Genomic DNA, 25,994 nt, shown 5'->3' with positions numbered 1-25,994 from the left:
AAATCCCTCCTCACCTAGCTTGCAAAAAAATAATAATCCAAAAGTATACCTGCAGAATAATGCATAATTAGGACCAATCAGGGAGAATGAATTGTGTGTGAAAGGGGAGAAATAGTGAATACACCATGTTCCTACTCTCCTAACCATTTTTGAACTGAGTAGCACACATTGAAACAACTTTAGAAAGGTTGAGAAGTAAACTGGGGTGATTTTGCCCAAGAAGCCACATCAGCATAGGACTAAATCATATTTCTAAGGGGAGGTTAGCTACCGGTACATAGCTCTGGGCTATGCCATAACACCTACTGAACTTGGGAGAATTGTATGTACTAGCTTCAATACAGTGTAAAAATAAAATGTGAGGGATGCGTAGTGAAGTCCTTTAATTTCTTAATTGCTTCAGAGCTGTGATTTACAACCTCATCTTTTTGTTGCTTTAGATGTGTCAGTTCTGGAGATAAGATGAGATGGCTTCCCCAAGATTCCTTAGGAGTATATCAGCTTGCATTGTGAAAACCTGTGGGGACCTGTTGTGTCCCTGGCGGAAATTTCAGTATAGCTCTAGTCTCTTTTGTACTCCATTTTTAAAAAGCAATAATTGCCCGGAAGGTTTGGTCATCTTGCCCACCATTCATGACTTCCTCTTCCCCATATTAAAGTCCATTATGTTAGCCCTTTAGGCAATGTTGCGACTTCTGGCTATTCCACATAGCCAAGAGGTTTTGTTATGTATAGATGCTGCCTGTCCCATATACTTCAGTGGGAAGAACTAAGCTCCAGGTAAAAAGGTATTTCATGATATGTGTATGGCAAACCCCATGAAATGGAGAAAAATGCGCTTTGCAGGCAAGTTCTGTTCATTAGTGAGCCCATTACTGCTAGAGACTGCTGCACTGAAGCACATGTATTACATGTTAAAAAAATCAGGGGACTTGAATCCGCCCACCCCAATTAAAAAATATAATTGACTTTTAAAAAGAACATTTCATACTTGATATTACCATCTCGTAGAGTTACCAACTTCATACATCAATAATCTAAAAACTTCAGGCGACAGCTAAGAAATCAAGCTTACAAATATATTTATTTTGTTTTAACAAAGATATATGTAGGCTTGCCCCCTGTAAACTGTTAAGGGCTTATTGATACAGATACAGACTGTTATGTGTCAGCTCCCAAAATGACCAACATCCATCACGCTGTGAGAAAAGAGAGGGAAGGGAGCGCCCATGTACCCACAAAACAAATCCCTACAAAAACCTAGTAAAGTGTTATTTTGTAGCTGCATAACCAACACCACTCTGCAGTTGAGCTACAAACATCTCCAGTTGGTGTTCTAATGAAATGATTGGGAAGTGTGCCAATAATAATACTAATAATAAAAATAATACTATTAATAATTTATTTATTCGCTGCCCATCTGACAGGGTTTCCCCAGGCACTCTGGGCAGCTTCCAACAAATTAAAACACAATACGACATCAAACATGAAAAACTTCCCTGAGCAGGGCTGCCTTCAGATGTCTTCTAAAAGTCATGACATCTGATCGAAGGGCATTCCATAGAAGGCCCTCAGCCCGGTTCCCTGTAACCTTACTTCTCACAGGGAATCGGCAGAAGGCCCTCAAAGCTAGATCAAGAGTGTTCAAGAGTGTGGAATGTGCTCTTGTCCAATTTAGTTCATTTTATTGGGTTCCTAATTGATGGTGCTCCTTGGGTATGCCTCTTTAATTTGCAGAATCTGGGAAAACATTTTTTTAAATAAAGATTTTAAAAAAGAGAGAGGCAAATCTCAAAGTTCTGGAAAAAAGTAGAAAATACCTAATGCATTTCAAATGGAAACCTTGATTATTATTTTCCCCTCCTACAGATTGTGTCTCTCCATCTCTCTCTCTCTGATTTCTATTTTGGGTGCTGCCCTCATTTTTACCAATAAATAGGCCAATGCAAGGTATAATGGCAGCCAACAAAGCATAAATGGAAGCTCGCTTCGGGTGGATTAACCTGTTTTTGCAGCCTGCCTGGGAATGCAAAATTGAAGGGTAGGGAAAGCATATGCTACTTGTGGATCAGAAATTGAGATGATTTACAACAGTAAACCACAGTTTACTCTGGTCCAGAGTTCCAATATTTTAGGTGGGAGTAAAACTGGAGTTATTTTGTTAACAAAACAACTTTGCTGGGCAAAACTCGGGGTTTGTTTCATTTTTTTTCAGTACTGTATAGAGGACTGAACAAGAAAACAAAAAGCTCTACATGCAAAACAGAAAATTATATGCTATCAAGATAATAATAACAGTCACAATTGGTAAAATAAATTTGATAATAACTGCTTAAAAGCTTAGTCCCAAGATAGCTGCCTTGGGATATAACAATCACCAGCCACACTCCTCGAAAGCACATTTTCATTATTCTTTTTATCAGCCCACCTCATTCCCTTGCAAGAGTGATTATGGCAGTGGTGACAACATTCTTGTGCTTAACACTCATTGGCTTTATGGAAAAGCTAAACAGCCACATGAATACTAGCTGCAACACCAATGTGAATCAGGAAACATGATGTTATTTTGGCAGACACACCAGTATGAGTGTTTGCCATCAAACACATCATTAGGCTGATTCTGGGTAAGTGTCATACACACCCTTCCTGCTATGCTGCCCCACAAGTTTTCTATTTACAATGAGCACTGCCCAGATGGAGATAGGCACCCCTCTATCTGATTGAAAAATCAATGAGGTTTAAGTGCATGGCTAACAAGTTTTATCAGTGAACACAACAACCCACCATTACTACCCTATAGCTGTGACCTTCCCAGATTAGGCAAGTTGGAGGGTCTTCATTAGCATTAGCTTGAGGGGGAGCATGGTGTGACTTCTGCACTATTTAAAGCTCCCAAAATGGTCACTGTGTGATCACACCATTTCCAAGTCACACTTGAAAAATGGGCATAGGCATCATGTAATTTTCTCTGAATGACACCTGCTAATAACCTCCCAACTTAAGTTGACCATGATATCTACCATGGGAAATGGTCCTTTCTAGTCAATTCACACACCCCAGCATGTCGGGCTCCCCACCCCCTGCCCTTTGACACCACGAAAATCATGCAAGCAAGTTTACTATATACAACTCAACCCTGACTGTTCAGTTTTGTCAATTGACCTTGCACTGCAAAGTGAAGAAGTCAGCCCACAGACATTGCTAACTATCCAGCATGATGGATTAATTTCAAAAGTGGCACACCTGAACTTTTCGAAAAAAGAGAGAGAGGGAGGGAGAGGAGAAACTTATTTTATCCAAAGCATAACGAGTTGTGTGTGTCTGTTTTTCAGTGAGATTATAGGATAGGGCAGTAGGGGGTGGGGAATTCATTCAAAAGACAATTTGCTATAGTAGTTGCCACATTGCATTTGAGGGAACACAAGCATCCCTTGATGAAAAGCTCTGTTCATAGCTCAGTGCTAGAGTATCTGCGTTGCACGCAGAAGATCAACTGGTTCAACTCCTGGCCTCTCCAGGTAGGACTGACTGTGAAGCATCCCACCTGAAATCACTTCAAACACTACTGAGATGGACTAATGCTCTCAGTACAAGGCAGCTTCCTAACATCTTATAAGCTTTCCTGAAAAACCATTCAGCCATTGCTACTCACCTTTGCAGTGAACTGGGTACATTCTAAGTGACATTCTCTGTTCCTATGGGTCAATGGGGAGGACAAACTTGGCAGTCCCTTGTATGAACTCATACACCTCAAACTCCTTTTCAAGACACACCAGAGTATCTCTGCTGATGAGCCAATATAATTAAGACTGAAGGAAGAAGAATGTTTGAAAACCACTCATATGTGAACAATCAAAGCCAAGACACCCCCCATTCCACACACACCATTATATAGTGTGCCTGTAACATTTTTCCCCTAACCGTGACTGTTTTGCGCTTCAGACTTGAAAAATCAATAGGAGAAGAAGAAAAGCAGAAAAATAATGTAACAACATTCATTTGCACATGAACTCCTCTGATCAGCTGTGGCTTGTCCAGGGAACTTGTTCATACTTGAAAGAAAGGAAGCAGTTCTTTAATCAGCCGTAAAGGCCTCCTGTTGCAAAACAAAGAAAACACATTATCATTCATGCTCTACGTCTGCATACATTCATTAGATTTTAAAAATAATGATTATTTGATATTTATTCTGAAAGCTCGTTTCATACACCAAATGCAAGAAGCTAAGGTTTTGTGCCCTAATCAGTTTAAATAAACTGTAACACCGCAAAGGGCACTTTGCGACATTTTGAAGAAAGAAAGAAAAATCAACTGAAAAATGAAAGATTTCCTGTCTGGAATGCAAAGGGCAACTTCAACACACCCTTTTCAAACATCTAATTGGGAATGTTGCTCTTATGTAGTTTTAGTTGTCTGGGGTTGTTGTTGTTGATTTTGCACACGAAGTCTTTCTGCAATCATTTTGCAAACTGCTTTTGAATTCCCAAGGTTTCAAAAGCAGTTGGCCACGGAGCCTGGGGAATTGCTGTTTAAGAACACAACCCTAAAGTCCCATTGGGTATGCGGAACTAGCTGGGCAGACTTTCAAGATTTGGACCTTGTCCTCAAGATTTAGGATTAATATGCCTTTTAACTTTTAGCACAAATTTTCTGTACTGGGATACATCTATGACAAGCAAGTCTTTGCTGGCAAAACCTGGGTCTCACTCCATATATCCTAATTTCCCCGCACTGCCACTACCTCTTGTCTACAGATGCCATTGGGAGGGCCATCCCAGATTTCTGCCAATTGTTCACCTCAGCACCCCAGCCCAGGGTGCCGCATCCTATAATGTTTGGGGGGCACTGAAACAGATTACAACCCAGTTCACAATATCCAGCAATCTGAAAAAAAATGTCTGAGAACAATGTCTTGGGGGAAGGGCTGTGGTAGCAGAGCGGCAGAGCTTTACATGTAGATAATCCAACGTTCAATCCCCAGGGAGAGCTGGGAAAGATTCCTCCTTGAAACCCTGGAGAACGGCTGCCAGTCAACGTAGATACTACCAAGCTAGATGGACCATGGGTCTGACCTGGTATAAAGCAGCTTCCTATGTTGATCCAAAATGGCTGCCCATGAAGAAATCTTGGATATGGGCTGCTGCCCACACCTGGGAAATCCTAGGGTTGCCATATGTCCAGAATTTCCCAGAGGTATCCTGAATACTGTAGTAGGAAGCAGTGTCCAGGAAGAAATCGGCAAAATGTCTGGGAAAATCTGGACATATGGCAACCCATGTTGGCAGTGTCGTTTTTGCCAATTTTTCATTTTTCACACAACAACTTTGGCAAACCAAAATCAACTCAACAACTTTTGTGTCTGGATCTTCACTTTTTGAAATATGGCAACCCTAGGATATCCCTCACAAAAGGTAACTGTGGGGAGCCCACTATGCCCACCCACAACATGAAACCCAGTTAGTTTTGCCATGGCCTGATAAATATTGGCATATGGTAACAGAGATGTTTCTTTAACTGGTATTACCAGTGTTGTGGAATGCCCTCCCTGCTGAAATATTAAATGCCCCATGGCATTCTACTGTGTCCTGAAGACACATTTGTTTAGGCAAGCATGCCCACAACTTGAACTTGACATCTTATTGCTTTAAATGCTTTTTAAATGTCATTCTTTTTAACTGGCTTGCTTTATTTACATTTTAATTAAAGGCGTATGAATGCTTCAGTGGAATTGTTTTATTGTGCATTTTAATTATGCATGGCAATGCTATTTTTCTAGAAAAAGAGGTGCCAGAACTCGCCATGAACGCCACCCTTGTTCTCTTAAGAATGGCAGCGGAACCCACCTGAGAAGTGCCAGAACTGATGTATGGATTTTTAGTTATAAACTGCTTAGAAGCCATTTTGGCACAAAGCAGTATATTACTTAATTAAATGAATTGTCTTTCTGAGAATTAATAATGCTCAGAAAAACAGTCACTGTAGCTGTACATCTTTCTTAAGTGACTTCCGGAACAAACATTCCCCTAGGGATGACTTACCTGCTTCCACATTTCTCCAGTTTTTTCAATTACAATTGTCTGCGATTCCTTTACAGGTGATGTGACATTGTAGTCATCAGACAAGAGGCCAAGGATAGGATACTGATTCCTGTACCTGGAATTTCAAAAGGATCTATCAGCATTTCTATTTTAATACCACATATAGTGTGGTATTAAGCGAGATGGGCATGCAATCCCAGAGTCGGTCACGACTGGCCCGTACGGGCAGGGGTACCTTTACCTTTACCTTTACCTATAGTGTGCAAAACATTCTGGCATCAGATCCGCATGATACATTTAAAGCACTCTTATACCATGGCAATAGTCTTGGCTTCCCCCAAAGCATTTGGAGATCAGTAGATTATTAAAGGTGCTGAGAGCTGTTAGGAGACCCACTCTCCCATCCAGTTCAGAGCTACAATTCTAAGAGTTCTCTGAAAGGAGGCATTGACCACTCCGGGATTTGTAGCTCTTATGTTCTGTAAGGTCAGGAATGGAAATCTTTTTGGCTCCATGAGCCAGATCCTTCCCAGTACATTTCCGAGCACAATTCAAAGTGTTGGTGCTGACCTTTAAAGCCCTAAACAGCCTTGGCCCAGTATACCTGAAGAACCCCCCATGGTTCTGCCCGGACACTGAGGTCCAGCTCCAAGGGCCTTCTGGCAGTTCCCTCACTGCGAGAAGCCAAGTTACAGGGAACCAGGCAGAGGGCCGTCTTGGTAGTGGTGTCTACCCTGTGGAACATCCTCTCATCAGATGTCAAAGAAATTAACAACTATCTGACTTTTAGAAGACATCTGAAGGCAGCCCTGTTTAGGGAAGTTTTTAATGTTTGATGTTTTATCGCTTTATTTATTATTATTATTATTATTATTATTATTATTATTATTCTGTTGGAAGCCGCCCAGAGTGGCTGGGGAAACTCAGCCAGATGGGTGGGGTATAAATAATAATTATTATTATTACACCTTCCAGTCACATGACACCATTATCACATGACTGACAGGTAGGATGTCCTGCCCATCTGCCAAAATTCCTTGCATGGGGTTCCCAAGAGTTTGAAAATCAGCTGATAAGTGCCAGCTCTATGTGTGACATCAGGTTTTGGGCGGGTGAGTGTGGCTTCTCCAAAACAGCCTGGAGAGCCAAATGGAGAGTCAAATGGAGAACCAAATGGGCTCAAGGTTCCCCACTCCTGCTGTAAAGCATTGCACACACCTGCAGCACAAGAGAGACAGACAGAAAGAAAAAGAGTTGCATGCAGTGCCCTTACTTTTTAGTGATGATAGTCTTTGTTACTCCTTGGGATGAATTGTTTGCTAGTTTTTCTTGTTTCAATCTGAAGATTTCCTGAGAGAGAGAGAGAGAGAGAGAGAGGGAGAGAGAGAGAGATATTTTTAAAAAAGGCTATTTCACTCAAAATCTTTATCAAGGCATTAACACAGTGATGATCACAAGTAAAATCCAGTTCTTTGAAAGGTAGAGGCTTGTCATGACTAAAGAACACTTCACATTGGGATATCGATCAAGAGGTCGCTGAACTATGGTTAATTAGCCAGGAAATGTTGAATGGAAGAAGAAGAAGGAAGGAATGGCATAAGGATGGAGGATGGAGGCACAAGACCTATGTATTTCGGGGCTTAGTAGGCTGATACACACACACACATGCCTGAACCAGGCCAAACTAAGGCACCTTGGGAACATCAGGGGTTGCATTGAGATGCATGTATAATATAATTCAATAGGTATTCCATTTATATTTTGGACCATGGTCTTATATTGTATACTCCATATTATGCAGTGGGTGATTTTTACAATAATATGTTTTCAGGATTCACAGCAACAGCATTTCCTTAACAGGAAGAAGAAATTAAAGCAATAAGAGGTTAATAGCTGCCACCCATTTGTTGAACAAGTGCAAAATGAGTTTGAATCCTGGAGATCTCACTGTGTGTTTGGAAAACTGCTGCGTTGTTTACATAGTGGTATTCTGTTTGCTATCCCTTAGTGGGCTTTGCTTGTATCATTCAACACATTTATATCAATAACATTCTTAACTGGGCTCCTTTGACCAAGCCAGAACATTGGCCCATCTGCCTCAGTATTGTTATGAGTTTGGGGTGTTAAGCTGGGTGCCACGCTAATCAATACTGACTAGCAATGGTTCTCCAAGGTTTCAGATAGGGAACATTCCCAGTCTTGCCTGAAGAATGACCTTGGGATTTCCTCTGTGCTAGCAGATGCTCTATCACTGAGCCAAGGATGGATATGAATGTTTACAGAATGCTTACTAAATGCCAAATTATCTCACAAGGAAGAAGAAGAAGGCAGACTGGAGAAATGGAAAACTCTTGAGACTTCTGCTCTGTACTGGTGTGCCTGTCAACCTCCATGCAGGTGTACAAACCTTGTGTTGCTGAGCATGTAGACAAATGAAAGACTGGGAACTCAAAGTACTGAGCAGTTATCATGAAAGCACTCCAGATCATGCAACATGGGCTATTCCTTGATTTATCTGCTTGCATTAAGGAATCAAGAGAGGGAGCAGGAAAACCTTCTCTTTGGGGAAGGGTCATAGCTCCATGGTAGAGCATCTGCCTTGGATACAGAAGTTCCCAAGTTCAATCCCTCGCATCTCCAGGTAGGACTGGGAGAGACCTCTCCCTGAAACCTAGGTGTACCACAGCCAAGCAACAAACTAATGGTCTGACTCAGTAGAAGGCAGCTTCCTGGATAGCTCAGCCGGTACAGCATGAGACTCTTAATCTCAGCCTTGTGGGTTCAAGCCCCACGATGGGCAAAAGATTCCTGCATTGCAGGGGATTGGACTACAGGATCCTTGTGGCCCCTTCCAACTCTACATTTCTATGATTCTATGTTCCTAAAACATAGCTTTTGGCTAATTAAACAACCTATGGTCTTTTGAACTGGGGGGGGGGGGCGTATTATTTCGGTCTGTTACCATGTTCTGTATTTTTGTGTTTTTATCTTGTGAACCACCCTGTGATCCTTGAATGAAGATTGGTAAAGAAATTTAATAATAATAAAAATAAAAGTGGGGGAGACTGCCTGGGCAGTTCCAAATAACTGCCTATTGCACCACGGTCTGCAAAGCAGCACTACTTACATCTTCCAACTGCTTCAATGTGGCATCTCTCTCTTCCAGCCTTAAAGTCAGGTCTTGCAGTCTAATCTGGAGGTCAGTGTCACTCCCCTGCTTCCTTGAAAAATCCCGCTGGAATTCACATAATTTGGACTAGAAAACAAGAACAGCAGGTCACATGCTCAGATACAGATTTATTTTTTTTAAAGAAAACAATAAAAAAAAGGCAAGCAATAAAAAGTCAAGGAATGGAACTGGAGAATATGGGAAAGCCAGGATTTCCAGAGCAAATGTAGGGAGTCTCCACTATGAATCTCACCTCCTCTGCAGTGTGGTTACAATAATACTAACCCCCTTTCATAAAGGGTTGTTGTTGCAAAAACAAGCAAAACTACTAACTTAAATTTTATTTTTTAACACTGGTACTCTTTATTTTGTTGCTTATTAAAATACTGGTACCCCACCTTTTTTTTTTAATGTATTTTCATTGAAACTTTCAGCAAAGGATACAATAAAAAACAACTTAATCTAAATAAAAATACCTCACCCTTTGGACCCGATGACACCCACCCAGAGGCTTACAAACCTCAGAATAAAAAACAACGATTAATAAGATGCTACTGCCAGCATTCATAGCGAGCAGCAAGAATTTTCACACCCCCAGTGACATCGGGAGATTTGTGGTTCAGCTGTCCTTCTGGGTTTTCTAATGTGCAATAGTAATTGTGTGTTTAAAACTAACTGGGGCTATGCATATGGAAGGGGTCGACCCACTGCGCTCATTGCACCCCCCTGATTAAAATCTCTTTTCCTTGAAGCTGCTATTTGTTCCATGGAGCAGGTAGCAGCTTCGGGTGGAGGGCAATTTAAAAGGCAAAAATGATATAAAGGGACAGGGCTAAACAACACTGCCAGTGCCCATTATTCTTACTATTAAAAAGGTTAATAGCATCCCACTGGCTGCCATTAACCTTTTTAATAGTAGGAATAATTTTAGAAAGCAGGCAGTTCAATCACTGATTTCCCGATGCCACAACCACTGTGGCCCTGAGCTGTACAAACGCAGAGGTGTGCTTGGAGAGGTTCGATATGGAATTTCTCCCCCTGTGGTGTCCCCACAAGGAAAGCTGACATACCCTGAGGTTGCGGATCTCCCTGTCCTTATCCTCTCTAAGCTGGTTGATCATCTCCACATAGCGGCTGGATAGTTCATCAACGGTGGTCTGGCCTGGAGTGTTAGAGGAAGCCTGTGCAAGAGCAAAATGTTTAATTTAGTTTGACTTTTGCAAACGGCACAGATGATAAAAAGCAGGGTCACTTTCACTGACATGGAAATAGCTTCCGTCACAAAACTGATGTTCAAAGAAATTTCCCTCATCTCCCTCTCTCGCATCACCCAAGGAAGCTGAACGTTGGAAGAGTCGGGACATATAAAAGAAAGTACTTCTTCACACAAAAGGGATGCGGGTGGCGCTGTGGGTTAAACCACAGAGCCTAGGGCTTGCTGATCAGAAGGTCAGCGGTTCGAAGCCCCGTGACAGGGTGAGCTCCCGTTGCTCAGTCCCTGCTCCTGCCAACCTAGCAGTTCAAAAGCACGTCAAAGTGCAAGTAGATAAATAGATACCGCTCCGGCGGGAAGGTAAACAGCGTTTCCATGTGCTGCTCTGGTTCGCCAGAAGCAGCTTAGTCATGCTGGCCACATGACCCGGAAGCTGTACGCCAGCTCCCTCGGCCTATAGAGCAAGATGAGCGCTGCAACCCCAGAGTCATCCACAACTGGACCTAACGGTCAGGGGTCCCTTTACCTTTTCTTCTTCACATGGCGCATAGTTGAACTCACTGAGTTCACTCCTAACGAAGGTGGTCATGGCCACAAACTTGGAAGGTGTTAAAAGAAGACTGGACAAATTCGTGGAGGATAAAGGCTATCCCTGGCAGTGGCTATCAATTAAGATGGCTGCCTCCACAGGCAGAGGAAATGATGCTTTTGAATACCAGTTGCTGGAAACCACACGAGGGAGAAGGATCTTGAGCTTGAGTCCTGCTTGTGGGTTTCCCGCATGCATCTGATTGGCCACTGTGAGAACAGGATGCTGGACTAGTTGGGCTATTGGCTTGATCCAGTAGGCTCTTCTTACCTTCTTTTATTGCTACTTGCAGCCTAGAACTGCCTGCTGACCAGCAGCAGTTTGCCAAGGGTTCTCCAATATAGATTTTACTTGTTTTCAAACCACACCACGTTCCCTTTTTTTAATTAACTGGACGCATCAGAAGCTCCTGTGGCTAGAACCAGGAACACCTAGACCTGAGCACTGTTGAGAAGAGGATGCTGAAGCAGAAGGACCATTAGCCTGATCCAGCAGCCAGGCTTTTCTTATGTTCTTATGCAGAGGATGGTGTAATTCTCATCACCAGAAGGCCATAAAAGGCTTCTCTGCCTATCCTGCCTATCTTGCTGGTTTAACCAGAAAATAGCAAGTATTCACTGATTTCTGGCTCATGGTTGTAGCATAGCCCTTAGACCACAGGGGGGCAACCTGAAGCCTCTCATCTACATGCAGCTCTCAAGCCCAGTTTCATGTGGGTGCCAACGAGGGAGAAAACGGGGTGGCAGAATGAGAAAGATAGGAGGGCTCTCTTTGCATGCTCTGCTTTGCATGCAGAAGATCTCAGATCCAACGTTCACCCCATTGAGATAAAGCTGGGGGGTGCCACTGTATGAAACTCTGGAGCACTGCTGTCAGCCAGTGTCGGCAGCATCCCCCCCCTTGCAAAGTTTATTATCAGTATTTCATTTTATAATGCACATAAAACAGAGAGAACGATTACATCAACAGACAAAAGTTAAAAGGTGAAAAACAAAATTATGAAATAAGGCACACAGAATGAGTACTTTGCAAGTGAGTTAAAATCACAAAGTCCAAGTAAACTGTCAACTTAATCAGATTTGTCAAGTATAGCTCCAAATTTGAGTGCAGGGAATATTGAGCTGGATGGGCCTATGCTCAAGGCAGCATTCCTCCGTCCCTATGAAGGGAGCAGCAGAAAGCGCATGAGAGAGAGAAAAGGGCGACCCACCCATTTTGGGCTCCAGCACCTACCAATTTTGGCAATTGTCCCCCACCCCCCAAGTGCCAGTACACAACCCTTGACCCTCATTCCTTCCAAGTGAATGAGGCCCTTGGCAGGACAAAAAATAACAATAAAAGGTTCCCTGTGCCTGGGTTAGATTACTGAACTAGGGCTGGGGAGGCCCAGTCACTCGTCATTAGGCCACACGTTAATAGAAACAAAGGCCTGTCTTTACCTGGAGTCTCAGATTCTGGATTTCTTGCTCCAAGGCTCGCTTGCTGTATTCCAGGTCTTTCAGCCGGAACTCTCGGTCTCCGTCGTTGTGCCGGAGAGAGAGGAGCTGCTCTTCCAGCGAGCGGCACTTCAGAGTGTACTCCCTGAGGGCTTGCTGTGAACACACATGGCAGGAAGCAGGTCAGCTTAGACAACCTGGGGCCAATTTACCACTGGGAATGCTGTACCTTGCATACCCCCTACCACCAAAGTACTTTGATCCTCAGGGCAGGCACTCTTAACATGCTCCTGAGGCTCAACTCAGGTCCACTAAGATTTATTGTTTCAGTCCGATAAGCATGCAAACCTACCTGCTGTTGGCGATTATTCTCTCGCACCGATTCCAGAAGGGTTTCATACTCCTTTACTTGGGACTCTTTAAAAGCCAGGTCTTTCTCAAGCAGCACTTTGTCGGTTTCCAGTTTCTGTGAAAGCAAAATGCTCATTACGAAAAGGATTTTATTTTTTTTGAAAATTCAGATGACAATTTTGAAAATTCAGGTCGGCCTATGCTGCTATGATGGTGGATGCGCAGGACCAAGAATTCTAATGGGGAAACTAACATGTTTATTGCAAAGTGTAGAGACAAACCTGAAATTCCTCCTTACTGGGCCCAAAGCTAAAAATCTCTCAGGTGATTTGGATAGTAGCCAGGAAGCCAGGAAGTGGTTCAAAAACACAGTTTGAAGGACAGCAGAATAGGGGCACATACCACTGTTCCATAAGCAACTGCAGCTCAGTCACATACTGGTCCAAGGGGACTATATCCCAAAAAAGAGCTGGGAGGACTAGGAACCTTTGGGGGGGAGGCAAAGGTTCTCTTTTGGTATGTATTTTATTTACTTATTTAGATAACATCTGTACTCTGCACTTCGGCTGAAGAAGCTCCCAGAGTGGCTTATATGCAATCAATTAAAACAAGGCAGCCCTTGCCCACATATCTAAAAGAAACAGCATTAAAGGAAAAAGGGAAGAGGAGGGAAGAGGAGAGGTAGCAAACTCAACTTCTCAGTGAAGGACTCGCTTCTGAGGAATTGCTACAGTGCGTGCCTAAGGGTCTCTCTCAGAGAGGACCATAAAGCATCCGTAGCCTTTGATTTGATCACCCAAAAATGAAGATGACAAGTTCCTACAAAATGCTTGAGAAGAAACAGCTAACACGAAGTTTCATTTGGAAATGCTGAAGTCACTTGCCTCTGCCCAATTGGACAAAGGAAAAATTGTGTTTATCAAGAACATGTCACGTGACAGTGGTCTTTTGAAGTCAAGGAGGGTTTCAAAAGCAGATAGTGTACAGTAGAAGGGTCTGCCATGCAAGCAGGGGCAGGGGTCAACAATTCTGGTGGTTGCACCCTAAGTAGATTTGGGAATCCCAGTCTTGTATACCAACTGATGAACTAATCAATACATTTGGACACAGACTAACCAGGACAGCCACTCACCCCTAAGTCATCCTGAAGATGAACAAGCTCTTCTCGAAGGTTGCTGAATGTAGCAAGGACAAGCCTCATTGACTTATCAGCTGTTACTCTCATCTAGGAAAGAAGGGGGGAGAGAAAGGAAAAGTAAATTTTAGGGTCATTTCAGAGAAGCAAAATAATCTAGTTACTCCAACTAAGTTCTACTCAGAATAATCCCATTAAAATTAATCTACCTAAGTTAGCAAAGTCCATTATTTTCTATTGGTCTTCTCTGAGTAGAACTAACACTGGATACAACCCATTAATTCAAAATAAAACAAGTTTAAGGTGCCCAGTAAAAAAACAACACCCTTGCATCTGTTTGTCTGGGATGTAGCAGGTTTTATCCTCTTAGTAAGAGCTATACAAGGCAAGCCAATTTCAACAAGTTCTGCCAAAAAGAAGAAAAATTATATAGCCCATTCAACATCATGGGGAAATTTAAAAAGTCTACATCATTTTTAATATTGAATGAGAGAAGTACAACTTTTCATTTTTCAGAAATGGGATTCAGATTCAGAACCCAATCTATATCTGCCTATGGAGTGCTTCAAAGCAAATCAGGGTGTTTTCCAAAGCACTGAATAAGGATCTGAACTGAATCTTATGGTTGCTGTAAGAGATGGGCAAATCTGTATCCAATGTACACATTTTTGCAGAGTGTTTCCGCCTTACAAAGTACATTCATGTATGTTACTTTCACTTATAAATGCATGTCTATGCACACTTTACCCTAGTATATACATTTTTGTGCTTGGCACTTAGCTAGGCAACTGTGTTGCAAAATTTGAAGAACTGCACATTGGAAAGAATAGCTGTGTTTTGGTCCTCATATTGTTTTGGATACTGTGAATTAGAGTGAAATTCTCCCCCAGCTCTAGCTGGTGTACATCCCTAAAATTCAAAGTAGGTAAGACCTCCCCCTTGCTGATTTTTATTTTATTTACACTTTTGTTGCGAATTGGTTTGATTTATAGAATTTATACGGGCTTGTAATCCCAACACCCCTCCCTAAAGATATAGCGTTCTTCCTGCCTATTATATGCACACATGCATGCACAAAAGAGTTCTTTCTAGCTAATATCTGATTCCTGGTTATAATTTTAAATTTGTCCAGAGTTCGCTGTTGCTTGTTTAAAAATATGTTCTGATTATTGCATGCTTAGAAGTTAAAATAAAGAATACAAAATAAGACTAGGGAGAAACCTGGCATTTTCAAATCACATATGTAAAGCATGGATCAGCATCCACAATGGAATCTGTTGATTTGTTCAGACAAGTCGCTGCAGATGAGAACGATGGTATATTTTTTTAAGTGTTTTCATAACACAAAGCCAGGAAACATTCCCTTTTAGTTTTTGCAGATTACTTTCCACCTCACGCCCACATACGGAATGCCCTACCTCCAGGAGATAACGGATTTGTTGCTTTGTTGATTCAGAAATCCCTTTAGGAATCAAACTCTCAATATCTTCCGTCTATTAATTTAGTAACAAGAGACAAAAAAGACAGAGTGAGTATTAGACCTGGTTCTCATTTATTGATAGCAGCAAAAAAATAATAATCATGGAACAAGCACAAAATATTATGAGCAACTGAAAGACACAGAAAGTAGAATGGCAACAGACTCTTGTTGCCTATTAGAGTTAAATGCCAGGTGGGGCTAACTATGCTAACTCTCTGGCAGGTTAGTCACTGTTGCTTGCTAGAAAGGAGAGAGACAGGGCAGCACGGTGCAAGCACCCTGGCAGAGCCAATATAGTGCTCTTGCTGGTGCATCTGCATTAGGGGACCTCCCCACACCCTTGTACCTCCCAGGAGGCAACAGCAACCCGCCTGCCATTACACTAGTGAAGCAGCTCCACCCAACACAATTAGCTTCTTCTGGTAAAAGGGCTGTGAGGACTGGAAAGCGCAGTATCTCTGAGGCATCAAGGGACCTTGTGGTTCACCCTCATTAGAGAGCTTACACCTCAGTAATTAGTGAAGTGCACACTTAGGGATTGTACTGAAAAGAGGAGTTCCTTGTGAAGAACCTGTGTAGCCTTTTTCTTCAACCAAGCAAAGAAGAAAATGTCACAAGTTTTCAGCAACTGATGGACTTAAGCAATTAAAGTATTCATCAACTTTACAGCGGCCTTCCTGCAAAATGTTTGGTTACAGGCCTAGCATGCAATGGAGGACACAGCCTGTATACTTTTGGCAAGCTCATTATCTACAACTTGCTAAGAGCATGGCGACCACTAAATCTTTTGCACACTCAATCTGCTCAATGTGGAAATAGTTTTTGCCCATCATTTTGATAAAGTGGGATTATGATAGAAATATGTTATAGAATATATAACCCACCTATGATTTCTTAATCATTTAAGGAAGCTTAGTTTGAACACCTAACCGTGGTTTAATGACTGATCACAAACCATTGTGAGAAACAGGTTTGCTTTCCATGGTTTACATTAAGAAACCATGGCTAAGGCACTTTCCCTACCTCTTCAGCCTTTCTGCTTGCAATTTGGCAAGTAGGCATTACTATTATATGTGTCTCCACACATCCCTCCAGAGGCTAGGGCTTAATTCAAGCAATCAAAAACGCTGGTTTCACTTATATTTGGGTTCTTGACCAGGTGTAAGGTAGCTAACTATGGTTAGGTAATGTCTGTACAAGTTCAGGGTATTTGTTGTGAGATTCACTGGACTGCAGCCATGGACAACTGATGGAGGATACTAAAAATCTTTAGGAGTACTTACTTGATTCAGAGAGTCGATTTCATATCTCCTGTAAGAAAAACAGGACATCATTAGCACAGAGTATTTCCAAATGCACATAATTTTCATTAGCCAGCTGTGTAATGTTTTCAACATTTCTTTAAAGTCCATTTGGGTGATTCAGATAAGAGGTAATCTTTCATTCTAAAATATAACCTTTTCGTTCCTATAGCTGCAAATGCAGACAGAAGCAGACAAAATGCATACATTTATAAACAAGAAACACACACCATTCAAAATACACACACACATGCACACAGTCCAACTGTTCATTAACTGTGCCTATTTGCAGAAGGGCTCCATAATGTATACAATCAAAAAAAAATTCACAACATGCTCCAATCATGAAACTTGGATTATGTGACTGGTTGCAGAACTGGGGAGACTCATATTCAAATTCAGAATTTGTAACCTTCTGCTTTCTAAATTCACAGAGTTTCTCAAAAAACAGGCAATCAAATGGTTAATTACTTGCAAGCAGAATGGAGTTGCAGAATGCAGCTGAAACGACCATCCCTCCTTCCATCTATAAAACTCTGACTAACATTCCTAAGATTCCCAGAGCACCAGAAATAGGGGTAAGCACAAAGTTACCTTCCACCTAGCTTCTCAATATGCTGGAGTAAACAGCTATAGAGTTCGCTGCTCTTGCGGTGCAGTTCTGCCAGGAGCTCGCCAAAGAACCGAGAGTCCAAGTGATCATTTACTTCATAAACACATTTCACCTGGTGGGAGACAAATAAAAGACCGCTTTAGGGTCTGCTTTGCCCATGAATGTGGGAAATGATTTGGGGCATTTGCAATCGTTCTTTAAAACAACAGCAACAACATCCCAATGTGATTAAGAGAAAAATGTCAACAATTAAAACATACTTAAAAACAATTTCAGTACAGACACCCAGACTGTATAAGAATTTCCTTTTAAAGAGTCTTGTTCGGAAAAGAAGATATTCAATTAAGTACTGGAAACACAAAAGAAATGGCAGTCTGAAGCAATACGGTACATGCGACCACCAGAGAGCCAATACAGAATGAAAAATGTGCATGAGCAAACTGGAAAGAGGAACTTTGCTAGAGATGAAAAGGACCCGCATGCACTGTAAAATCATTATGACTAATTATTGCCTAATTATATCCAAGGTTTGCTCTCTGGTCTGCTGGTGAAACCCTTAGGATTGGTGTCTGGAATGGGGTCTTCTCAGTGGTGGCCCCACATTTCTGGAACACCTCCCCCGGGAAGTACATAAAGGCTCATCACACATAAGAACTCTCCATGCATGCTGATTCCAGCTTGCATTTGCTTAATGCCCTGTGTCTAATATTCTTTAGCTGCTGCTAGCTTAAAACTAATGGTTAAATATTTAATTTGCTGTATTCATGGGCTGATGTTTTATTTATTTTTTTGTGTGCCTTGTGAGGCAGTGTACCCTGGAAGTTGAGCTATAAGAAATTTTAAATCATAAAATAAAATCCTACTCTCAGAGGATGTGAGCTCCAACTTTGTGGAGGAAAGGTGAAGAGAAGATGCAAAAGTAAAGAACTATAGCCAGAACCCCCAGAGGCTCATTGAAACAAGCCTAGTCAGCTAAAAACTTTGTGTGAGAGAGAGGAGACAAAACAGACGAAAATGATTCATCCTTATTAGACTCCATTTCTTCTCTCCCACCCCCCAGACACACCAGAATAAAAGCAGCAGTATAGGCTTAGGAAAGCCACCAGCTTCAATTCCAGCTGTTCCCACAATGTGCATTTGACCTCCTGGGGGGCCTAAGGCCTGTTGGCATGTCCTGTATTTAATTCATGTTATTAGAATCCAGTCTTCTCCTCTCTGCCCGCAAGCGCTCCACCTTAGTACGTTTGGTTTCATAATTCTGTGGCTAACAGCACTTTTCTGCTAAGGTACTTGCAAAATTGCCTGCCTTTTGCTGGAGGCAAATGAACACACATTTCAACTCTAGTTCCCAATGCCATCAGCACAGAAGCTCAGAGCAAGAGTGGTCCTGTGCTACCCAGCTGCACATTACTCATGTTGCAATCATAAGCAAAATGGTTGAGAAAACGAGATCCAGCTTTTATCCTAGATGCTAATAGCAAGTGTGGATCTTTATGTAGCAAAAAACCAAACAAACAAAAACCCCACTATCCATGTAGTGGAGAGGAGGTTATTAGCAGGCTCAGAAGAATCCCAAGCAGTGTCAGAAACTCAGATATATAAGCCAAGTGCAAAATGGCTCCTTAAACCAGGGTTACAGCTGCTAAAATGTAATGCCTAGCTGCAATTTTGGGGCCAAAAAGTTCGAAAGTCGTATTTTTCAATACAACTTTTTGGTTCCTGAAATTCATTCTGATTGTATAGATAAAATTTAACTGACAGAATACTACAGGATGTGTTGTTGCTAGTGTGTGAAAACAGTCACGATCCAAGGATCCCCAGGCATGCACCTCCAGATGGTGGAGACATCCAGGCATCTTCACTTGGTTGCAAGTGGCCTATAGTTATTGCATTTTAGTGTTCTGTTGGAAGCCGCCCAGAATGGCTGGGGAAACCCAGCCAGATGGGCAGGGTATAAATAATAAATTATTATTATTATAGCAGGTGCAAAATGCACCTGTCACCAGGTGAATTTCAAACGCTGGTCCCAAGGTTTGCCGAAATAGTAATTTGTTTCCTCCTATCCACCACCCAATATTGACCGAGTGTGCTCAGCAGCTATAGAATGCTAACTCAGCTGGGGGGTGGGCGGATTAGAGCACCTTGCGAGGGAGCATCTGCTGGACAGAATGCTGGACAGAATTCTACATTGCAACATTTCATTAGAAGTCCCAACTGTATTTCTAAATGCAACCTCAGAAGAACAAAAGTGAGAAGCTAAGAGTTAAAAATCATAGCAGGTCTAAGAGATATTACAACATTCAGTTACATTGCCACCTATTTGGCAATGGAATTATTACACACACACAAATCCTCACAAGGAAAATACTCAGTAGGATCTCCTAAATATTGACCTGGAAACTGTTCTCCGATCTCCGCCCCCCCCCCCCAAAAAAAACAACAACAGACAGGCTCCAAAACAGTTTTCACCAACCTGGTGCTCTCCAGATGTTGTTGGAGTACAACCCCCATCATCCCCAGGTGTTAATGATTACAAGGATAGCATCTGCCCTTCAAAAAAATCTCCCATCTAGTACCTTGGAGGGTAACATGTTAAAACACGACAACAAAACTGCTCTTCCATCATTGGGTATTGTTAGACAATATAGTCATGGTGTATAATTGTCAGGCCCAGTGTTTTTTATTCACATCTTTTATTCTCTATTTAAGAATAAACTATGCTTGCACGGGGTCCCAGGGTAGCAAATAAAAAGCAGACAAACCAACAATACACATCTTTACATATTTCTCAGCAAAGACCACTATATCTAAAGACTAGGCCTAAGCACTGTAAGCTTCATTGGGCTAGGATTTTCCATACAGCCACTTCTCAGAGCTTCCCATGCTAGTCTCCGTCTGGTTATCATCAAGCCACGTTGCGGCTTCAGAAGACTCAAGTCAAAAAGAAACAAGCAGAAACATTTGTGGGAACCTGAAGTCTATTCTAAAGAGGAGCCATTCTTACCGGTTCACAGGTCTGAAGGGTGACCTTCTTCACATTCCCACTTCCGAAATCATTGACGCAGATGGGACTTACGTCATAGCAATTGCCCGTCTGGGTTTGCTGGCACTGCTGGACCACTTGGACATGTTCCACTGGTTGGCTGACTTGGCACTGGTCAGACTGGAGGCCATATTGGTATTGCTTTTTCATTAAAAGAAACAGAATTCATTCAGAACTGAGGCATTGAACTCAAACCCTTCCCAGTCATAACTAGTGGTGGGCAAACCTCTCAGTTTCAATTTATTTCTGTTGTCTCAGTTCTCCACATTTCCACATCTGTTTGCAATGTTTCATAAAGTCCTCGTGAAGATTCGCCAACATTATAGTGCACATTTTTGTCTAATATACACTTTTTTTGCAAAGCAATTTTCCCTAATAAAATGCACCTTTGTATGCTTTCTATCTATACAATTTGCATATATTTGTATATATTATATAATGTTTACACTTACACTTACACACATACACACACATTCTATATTCCATATTCCATTTTCTATATTCTATACTGGATATGTATATGTGTGTTAGTATATATGCATTTATAGGCACTCTTTGCTCTAGTATTTGCATTTTTGCACCTTAGTACATTATTTGAAACACCACCACTAGTTATTTAAATGTTTCTGAGTAGCCAAATGTGCTTCATTTGATACAGAGGGCACACCCACACTTCAAGTTTAAACAGGTTTGTAAGGAATCCAACATGAGAGCTTTTTTCCATTATCTTTTTTTAAATAAAAATTTTATTAGGAATTTAAACAAAATATATTATCTGAAAACATATCATCCTTAATTCCCCCATTTTTCTCCCTCCCCTTTTTTCCATTATCTTGTATCTCCATTATAGTTTCTTCAGTTGACCTTTGAAAATTGGAGCATGACACTGACAATGCTTTGCTAGAGAAGTCTTAGTTCTTGAGTTCCTTGATTGAGAGTCAAGACTCCTGAAGCATAATCCTGTGCACATTTACTCACACACTATGTACACTGGGTCTTATGCTCAGGTACAGCATGCATCAGATTGCATCCTTAAAACAAGTTTGAAAATGGCCTAGAACTTGTGGTGTTGACATGTCCTTAGAGGAAATGCCTTCCTCCATAGGGTGTCGGGTCTCCACGCTGGTCTCTAGGGCTAGGTCTCCATCCTCACTTTCCCCATGGAACACCATGTACCTGCCTGACCTGAGTTTTGCAGATTCAGCTCAGGAGGAGATCTATGGGGGCGTCAAGATTATGCAGCTGCGTACTTGCTTAAGCAACCTGGAACTAAATCACTTTGTAGGCATTGTAATCTTTAAGATGTGGAGTCAGATTAGCTGAGCTAGGGGGAAGGGTTGGAAAATGTCCACCACTGACATCTTTGATGTCAGTCTTCAGGTTGCCTCTGTTGCGAAAACACTAGTTGAGACCAAATTTTCTTGCTCTCTTGCTTCTGGCTTTTGGCCAGATTGGTGCTGCAGCCAAATACACGTAGGTTCCTGGTCAACATACAGACTCTGAAGACTCTGATGTGGTCATCCCAGATTGCAAACATTTTCTCTGTAGTAGGCTTCATTAAACATTTGGTGCTGTCAAGGTAGGAATTCAAGACTCTATTTCTAGTTCAAAAGCTGGTGATTAGTTCTTAATGACTGTATCTTCTTGGCCAGTTTTCTTTTAATGCAGCCTTTGCCAACCTGGTGCCCTCCAAATTTTTTGTACTACAACTCCAATCAGTCTCAGCCAGCATGGATGTACTGGCTGGGGATGATGAGAATTCTTATCCAAAACATCTGGAGTGCACCAGGCTGATGAAACCTATTTTAGTGCCCTAGCTCTGACCAGTTGCTGCTTCCTTGGCTACTGGAACTATTAAGCAAGGCTGCTGATAAATCCAAGCTCCTTTTCAAGTGCTGAGACTACTGGTTTAGGTCTCTAGGATTGTTTCTGTGCCTGGGTCTACATTCCAACCTGCTCCTTTAAACTTTGCCTACCTACCTACCTATCTTCCTGACCTGAGATTTTGCAGCTAGCTGAAAAGCGATTGCCTTTGAGGACTCCCTAGGACATATGTATTGCTTTTGTAGGGTGACTTATATTTCTTTCAAGGTTAGAATGGTCCATCTACACTTCCCTTCTCTACTTGCATATGTGGAAATAGATAGATATTCAAAATACACCTCCAGTACCCTTTTCCCCACAAGGAAACAAACTCCGAAAAAGTATTTCCCTGGAACATTATACTCCTGGGGGAAATGGGGATTTCAAAAACAATACTATCCATTCAGTCTTTTAAAAAGGTTTCCATTCATCGGTCGCAAGGACAGTGTTCATTGCAAAGGCAGGACTGAAAAGTCTGAAAAGAAACAGGTGCTTCTTTGTGTCCAGAAGATCAAACAATGGTGAAAGGGGAGAGGGTAGGAGATCTATTTAGGGATTCAGACAACTTAAACTTAGCTCTGTTCTTATTGGCTCCTGACAGCAATCCTTAGATCTGACTTTTAAACTTTTAAATGTTTTAAACTTTTAAATGTTATGAGTTTGGGGTTTCTCTGGTGAGGGTTCCTCTTGAAAGCTAGGGACACTTACCTGATCTGGATTTAGCAGTTCATATTTTCTTATTGTCTTTTCATATATCACCTTATTTCCATCTCTCAAAAGTGGAGACAGGGGCTCCTGAAAATATAAAACAACCATTACACGTTTGCATAACAGCACTTGTGTGATTCAAATCATCATCAGCAACTAAGAAATAAAAGAGGCTATCTCTATTTGAGTTCCAGATGGAGATGTTAAGTTGGAGTGCAGCGATATTGAGCAGAACATTTCCCCCTCAGGACCGTTTCCTGATGCTGGGGGTTTTTTTTCTGCGGGAGTGGGGGAATTCATTATTTTAAAGAAATGCATTGTTTCATAAAATTAACTGGTAACATAATGAACAGATACAACAATAGTTAAATTGGGTGATTAGGGGGAAAACAAAAATCAAAGTTGTAATTAACTTTTTCTCATGAGACTATCCCTAGGGAGCACATATATTTATGTACGCAGCTCTCTAGGCAGGCAAAAAATAATAATGCTTGGAGGATTTTTTAGAAGCTTCAGCTTTCTTAAAAAGCAAAATAACAGAATGTGAGTTGCCATGACTTAAAACCAGGTCCAAGGCTACATTCCCCCATGAGAAGTCTTTTGGGGGCCACCTTCTAGCAGTGGGAGGCACCAGAGGGAAAAGTAGGCAGAACAATGGCTATGACTCTTCTCTTTAGGTTACATTTCACCCACACAAGAGCCAGGAAGTTCTATATGTACACAAAGCCTCTTTCTACTCTCCATCCTCTGTTCAGGCAAGCAAGAGGCATTGGTGGTGAGGCGTGTGGCCTCGGGAGAGTACTGAGGGTGAGATATGGGCTAAAGGCCTGAGAATCTCCTCCTCAATTTAAAACACTCCATCTGGCTGAGAGAGAGAGAAGCAAGATCCACTTCACTGGTTCTGCTACAAGTTTAGTTAGCATTTGGCTCCTCCTCTCCCTTAAATGCCACCTAGTAGTATCCATTCAATCAGGCTGAAGTGAAGGGAGAGATGGGAAGAGGGTCCACACCCTCAGTTCACTTGAGGGCTCAGCTTCATTTGAAACCCCCTCAACTGTCATCTAGCCGCAGCTATTCCATCAGGCTACAGAATAAAAAGTCAAGAAAACAATATTGGGCCTTCCTCTCTCTGAACAGCTTATTTTCAAGCTGGTCATCATAGGAACGTGATAACTCTACGCACTGATGCCTGAGTTTCCTTCTTTTGATTTCTCCTCATCTTTCTTTCCTTTCCTGTTGTGACTGAAAATTTGAGGACTGTTTTGTTTGCTATTGATTTCCCTAGGCGCTTTAGTGGCTAAATATCAGTGTAGAAAGCTTTATTTAATAAACATTTTTTTAAAAAAATGTTTACAAGTTATTTCAATGAAATAACTTCCAAGTAAAGCCTGGGTTTCTTTGCACTGCTTTTTAAGGCTGCAATCCTAACTGTGTCTATTCAGAAGTAAGTCCCATTGAATTGAATGGGGTTTACTCCCAGGAAACTGGAGATGGGACTGTAGCCTTAGATGGCAATACTAGACATACTTTCCCGAGAAGAAGCCCTTCTGGAAACAATGGAATTTGTTTCCGAGTAAACATGCATAGGAATGTTCTGCAAAGTGTGCCTTGTTGATTGCTTTTTAATCAAAATTTTCAGTTCAACCACTTTTGACTATTTGAAAAACATATATAGCACATAAAGGTTAATGTGTCATGGTTGTTTTCTTTTCTTTTTTCATTTTGTTTTACTAATAAATATGACATGCTAAATGAGATCTCAAATTAATTCAAGGCAGTGACAAATTTTCAGATTTCAGATTGTTTTGAGGGAATCCTAAATCCCTCTGCTAGTGAGCCTGAATTCACTGCTACTGGCACAAAAGGAAAAAGCTGAAAGGGAATGGGAATACAAGTGTTTGAATGAACCTGTCTGAGGGTTTGCAAACAGTGACTCTGCCCTGTAATAAGAGTATTAAATCTTGCAAAAGTATATCAAACCTTGCCAAACCCCAATAACAGCTTGGACCCAGCTTTTGGAAAATAGGCGCTGTGGGTTAAACCACAGAGCCTAGGACATGCCAATCAGAAGGTCAGCAGTTCAAATCCCCACGACGGGGTCAGCTCCCGTTGCTCGGTCCCTGCTCCTGCCAACCTAGCAGTTCGAAAGCACATCAAAGTGCAGGTAGATAAATAGGTACCGCTCTGGCGGGAAGGTAAACGGTGTTTCCGTGTGCTGATCTGGTTCGCCAGAAGCAGCTTCGTCATGCTGGCCACATGACCCAGAAGCTGTATACCGGCTCCCTCGGCCAATAAAGCGAGATGAACGCTGCAACCCCAGAGTCGGCCACAACTGGACCTAATGGTCAGGGGTCTCTTTACCTTTACCTAACCATTATGAAAGCAACAAAGTTTTCTTACCTGGCCAGGATTCTCCAATATAACCCTCCGGACACTGCCTTGGGAATAAGGAGACAATTTCAAGGACGGAGATTGGACTTCCTGTAGGGAAGAGAAAAGGTAAACATTTAATATGGCTGTGCAGTAAAATAGAACTCCTCCAAGGGGAGTGGAATCCTCAATGCCTTTCCTTGAAACCAAGCAAGCAGATTACCCCTTAGCAGTTGGTCAACAGCACTACCCTATGCATATCCATTTAGACCAGTGCTTTCCAAACTTTTCATGTTGGTGACACACTTTTTAGACATGCATCATTTCACAACACAGTAATTCAGTTTTACTAGCAAACCGGAGGTTAAACTAACCCCTTTCCAGCCCCAGGAGGAGCGTGGGGAGTATTCACATGATACACTTACACACTGCAGCCGACACAAACGTGTCACAACACAGTTTGGAAAGCTCTGATTTAGACACTAAGCCCCACTGAGTTCAGTGCAGCTTTCTCCCAGTGAGATAGGAGGGGTAGCAAACATGGTGCCATACAGATATTGCTAGACCCCAATCCCCATCAGCTCCAGCCAGAGTGAGAAGTAGGTACTGCATGATTTGTGTAAATGCATGGCAGAATTTGGGCATGTGATGTGTAACTGCTAGTGGGGTGAATGTTGCATTTTGA

At 41.9% G+C, this 25,994-nt stretch overlaps 1 protein-coding gene across 1 annotated transcript in view; it reads right to left on the bottom strand.

Annotated features, from left to right (window-relative positions):
* Positions 1-1,065: 1,065 nt before the first annotated feature.
* Positions 1,066-25,994, bottom strand: part of POF1B (POF1B actin binding protein) — a 42,323-nt gene continuing 17,394 nt past the window's right edge. Inside the window, exons 2-15 of the mRNA XM_083595968.1 lie at positions 25,340-25,420; positions 22,940-23,026; positions 20,330-20,509; positions 17,307-17,437; positions 16,695-16,722; positions 15,350-15,424; positions 13,929-14,021; positions 12,798-12,911; positions 12,449-12,601; positions 10,278-10,388; positions 9,166-9,294; positions 7,312-7,388; positions 6,039-6,153; positions 1,066-4,096 (exon numbers count right to left, since the gene is read on the bottom strand). Of these exons, the coding sequence (XP_083452094.1) occupies positions 4,076-4,096; positions 6,039-6,153; positions 7,312-7,388; positions 9,166-9,294; positions 10,278-10,388; positions 12,449-12,601; positions 12,798-12,911; positions 13,929-14,021; positions 15,350-15,424; positions 16,695-16,722; positions 17,307-17,437; positions 20,330-20,509; positions 22,940-23,026; positions 25,340-25,420 (1,395 nt within the window). The 3' untranslated portion in view covers positions 1,066-4,075. The remainder of the gene's footprint in view (positions 4,097-6,038; positions 6,154-7,311; positions 7,389-9,165; positions 9,295-10,277; positions 10,389-12,448; positions 12,602-12,797; positions 12,912-13,928; positions 14,022-15,349; positions 15,425-16,694; positions 16,723-17,306; positions 17,438-20,329; positions 20,510-22,939; positions 23,027-25,339; positions 25,421-25,994) is intronic.

This window comes from Podarcis filfolensis (genome assembly GCF_964270895.1).
Source record: "Podarcis filfolensis genome assembly, chromosome: Z".
NCBI classification, from domain to species: Eukaryota; Metazoa; Chordata; class Lepidosauria; order Squamata; family Lacertidae; genus Podarcis; species Podarcis filfolensis.
Note: the sequence above shows the minus strand (reverse complement) of the source record. Positions and strands in the feature narration are given on the sequence as shown.